Below are 3996 nucleotides of genomic sequence, written 5' to 3' on the forward strand. Positions count from 1 at the left end.
CATTGAGTTCTATGGGGTATCAGAGAAATTACCACCCAAAGAAGTGGTAAGGACAAAAGAAGTGGCACTGCCATACATACAGAATAAGAACAGATGCTGAGAATTACACACAGGGTACTGGACAAGAGAAGTAGCACTGTGCATAGTCCATATATACAGAATAGATATAGGTAAGGAAAGGTAGGAATATGCTCTTTTGGGATTTATTTTACATACTGACAGCCTTCTCCATTATATTAAACAACAGTGTGAAGATCTGTAGACCTATGCAAGCTGTGCAAACACTCACCCTATTATTACACTCATAATAAATTCCACAGCAATGCAAAGTCTGTATGGCCTCCCTAGGTATGTACGTATTCCAGCAGTGCCTGAGCAAGAGATGAGCGGCACACCATTAAATACAGCGTGTAAAAACTGGCTGACAAGTAAATTAAAGGGTGTGGGTAAACTTGTGTTAGTCATAGCGTACATGCCTGAATTAAAGAAGCTCAATGTACAAAAAAAAGCTTGTGACCTGAGAATGAAAGAGCAGCAATAATGTGATAAGGTCATCTCTCTACTCCTATCAGTATTCCTTGAAAGTACATGTGAATGCAGGACACCTGATTGGCTGTGAGTACTGTCTCTACTTCTCAAGGTCTCGAGCTGCTGAAAGCCCAATTTGAAGGATAGGAATATGGCATTGCCAGTCTGACTGCTCCATCACCCAGACTTTTGGCCACTTCTATTGACTGCCAGGTCCTTCCTAGAGTCTGAGGGATCCATAACTAAATACCCCAATACTGCTTTGTTCAGACTGCACGGTTTGTTAATTTGTGGTTTCATTGCAATGACAACACACAATGTCACTGAATTCTATGTAAAGTGTATAAAAACTTCTGCTTGTAGCACAGACAGGGATTGTATCACCCAGACTCATACTGACCAATCAGATGATTCACTTGTTTGTTATTTCTCCAGATTTTTATAATGAGTCGTCTTAGTCCACAATAGGGAGCTGCAGTGCTCAACATGATTGTGTATTGGAGAGAGCGAAATCTGGGCTCTCAGAGTTTTATTCCCAGTACAGAGCTTTGTATGGCTGCAACTGGACTGTGAGCAAAAAAGTAACCCCCCCCCCCCACACCTCACCTACACCTCACCTACACACCTCATTGCACCAATGTGCTCCTCTTCTGACTTTCTCCCTGCACTATTTTTATCTCCCTCTCTCAGCACCACTTTGATCTCTCTCTCTCTGCACCATTTTGATCCCCCTCTCTCTCTCTCCCTGCACCATTTTGATCTCTCTCTCAGCACCACTTTGATCTCTCTCTCTCTCCGCTTGCACTATTTTGATCTCTCTCTTTCTCTCTCTCAGCATCATTTTGCTCTCTCTCTCTCTGCACCACTTCGCTTTGATCTCTCTCTCTCCCTGCGCCATTTTTATCTCTCTCCCTCTCTCAACACCATTTTGATCTCTCTCACTCTGCACCACTTTGATCTCTCTCTCTCTCTCCCTGCACCCACCAGTTTGATCTATCTCTCTCAGCACTATTTTGATCTCTCTCTTTCTCTCTCTAGCACCATTTTGCTCTCTGTCGCTGCACCACTTTGATCTCTCTCTCTCTCCCTGCACCATTTTTATCTCTCTCCACCACTTTGACCTCTCTCAGCATCATTTTGATCTCTCTTTCTCCCTGCACCCAACATTTTGATCTATCTCTCAGCACCACTTTGATCTCCCTCTCTCTCCCCTTGCACTATTTTGATCTCTCTCAGCATCATTTCGCTCTCTCTCCCTGCACCACTTCGCTTTGATCTCTCTCTCTCCCTGCACCATTTTTATTTATCTCCTTGCACCATTTTGATCTCTCTCCCTCCCTGCACCCACCATTTTGATCTCTCTCTTTCTCTCGCTGCACCACTTTGATCTCTATCTCTGTCTCTCTCTCGCTGCACCACTTTGATCTCTGTCTCTCTCTCTCCTGCCCTCCCCATGGAGACACACTACAAGAGAGCCCTGTTAAATGCAGTCACATTATTGGGAGAATTAAAATGCCAAGACACACATTTCTGATTGTGGTAGGGGTGCTGTGAACACACTGGTACAGTAGAAAGCGAAGTTACACATTTTGAAATAACTGAAAAGCTTTGCAACACAACGAGTCACAGGTTCACTTTAACCAACCAGCGGCCATCTTAACTGCTGGAAAGCGAACTTCTTTTCTCCCCCCCGCAGCCACTTCCGCCGCCAGGGGTCACGAGTGATGCGTCTTCTGGCACCATGGCGCCTGGCTGGCTTCACTACGGGCGGAAGTGACGTCAGCGGGAGCTCTCTGGTACTTTCTGGCAGTGAAGTGCGTCACCGAGAGGGTCGGGAAGCGGTGGCTGGTGGCGGAGGGTCCCCGGAGTGGAGGTAGCGGCGGTGCCGGGATGGATTTCGTCAACGTGTTGAAGGTGGCTGCGGCCCAGTCGAGCGGCGGGACTGGCACGGTGAGAGGGAGAGCAGAACCGTGGAACATATGGGGTGGTGGGGGGCAGCTTTTCTGAAGAAACGTCTGGAGTGAATGGAGGAAAAGGCCATTGGAGGCCTAAGGAGCGTTCAGAGGGGGCTGTAGGAGTTCAGGACGGGTAATAACCCTGAGTGGTCGATAGGAGGCAGATTTTCGGTTGGGGCAGTCTGGAGTGATTGAATGGGGTAGAATGGAGACCTGGGGGTATTGAAGGCAATTCTGAGGTGATAAGGAGCCAGTGGGGCAGTTTGCTGGGAATGCTTTGGAGGGGTGACTGGGAACCTCTTTAAAGGGCCCTGGAGGATTGTTTGGGGTCTGGGGAGATGGGGGTTGTGGCCCTTATTGGGGTTCTAATGGGAAGGTTGGGGGTGTTTCCAGTCACTTTGGGGCAATTGAGAAGATGATGGGGTAATCTATTGGGGGGAGGGGTGATAGATGGGGCTAACTATTTGCGAGTTGTTTGTTCATAAAAATCCAGAAATTCATAAATCAAATCAACCTGGGAAATAAACCAGGCAATGGCCACTGGTATCTGTGTTGGACCTCCCCTCCCTGGCTGGGTGCTGTGGTTCATCCCACTTGCTGCCATGTCACTACAGATGACAGTGGCTGGTGGGAGCAACCACAGCGCATCGAGAGGGGGGGGGATCCATGGGATATAATTCCAGGTTGCTTTCCTAATGATAGGGTCACTTTAAGAAGTATGAGCATTTACTCTGCTACTCATGCTCATTCCAGGGCGGATGTTTGTGCTTTTATACATATTCAAAAGTAATTATAAAAGATATAAGTGACGCACATTGATTATCTGTATGAATTTGGTAATACCAAGAATCATAAGCATAAACATTTAATGATATTTTCCATGAAACCCTTGTTCCTTATTTCCCCGAAATCATATAAAAATGTTAGGGTTTCCTGACACATTATTACAAACAAATAACTTGGTCAAGTACACAAATAACGAAGATTAGATTCATTAATTGCAATCCTCAAAATATATTCTGTATAAAGGCTTCTTCTGATAAAAATGGGTATATATCCTTACAATATTATTGGGGGATCTTCCAGTATATTTCCCCCTGCCTGTGCCCGATTTTTTTTTTTATGGAGATCTCCCTGTGTATTGACCCCTGCCCATGCCTGATCTTGTTAGGAGATCTCCCATCATATTGACCCTTGCATGCGACTGACTTTGAATGGAGATCTCCCAGGGTATTGTCCTTCCCTGTGTCTGATCTTAGATCTCCCTGTTTCTTATTAGGAGATCTCCCTGTGTATTGACCTGTGCTCAGTCCTCAGTCTTATTAGGAGATCTCTCTGTGTATTAACTTGTGCCTATGCCTGATCTTATTAGGAGATTTCCTATTATATTGACCTTTGCCTGAGACGAACCTTTTTTTGGAGATCTCCCAGTGTATTGACCTTTCCTGTGCCTGATCTTATTAGATATCCCTGTGTCTTATTAGGAGATCTCCCTGTGTATTGACCCGTGCCT

At 45.7% G+C, this 3996-nt stretch overlaps 1 protein-coding gene across 2 annotated transcripts in view; it reads left to right on the plus strand.

Annotated features, from left to right (window-relative positions):
- The first annotated feature begins 2288 nt into the window (after nucleotides 1-2288).
- Nucleotides 2289-3996, plus strand: part of SPTY2D1 (SPT2 chromatin protein domain containing 1) — a 21388-nt gene continuing 19680 nt past the window's right edge. For both annotated transcript variants that reach the window (XM_072422228.1, XM_072422230.1), the window contains exon 1: nucleotides 2289-2478. In XM_072422228.1, the coding sequence (XP_072278329.1) occupies nucleotides 2419-2478 (60 nt within the window). In that variant the 5' untranslated portion in view covers nucleotides 2289-2418. The remainder of the gene's footprint in view (nucleotides 2479-3996) is intronic.

The sequence above is a fragment of the Pyxicephalus adspersus genome, chromosome 9 (genome assembly GCF_032062135.1).
Source record: "Pyxicephalus adspersus chromosome 9, UCB_Pads_2.0, whole genome shotgun sequence".
Taxonomy (NCBI): domain Eukaryota; kingdom Metazoa; phylum Chordata; class Amphibia; order Anura; family Pyxicephalidae; genus Pyxicephalus; species Pyxicephalus adspersus.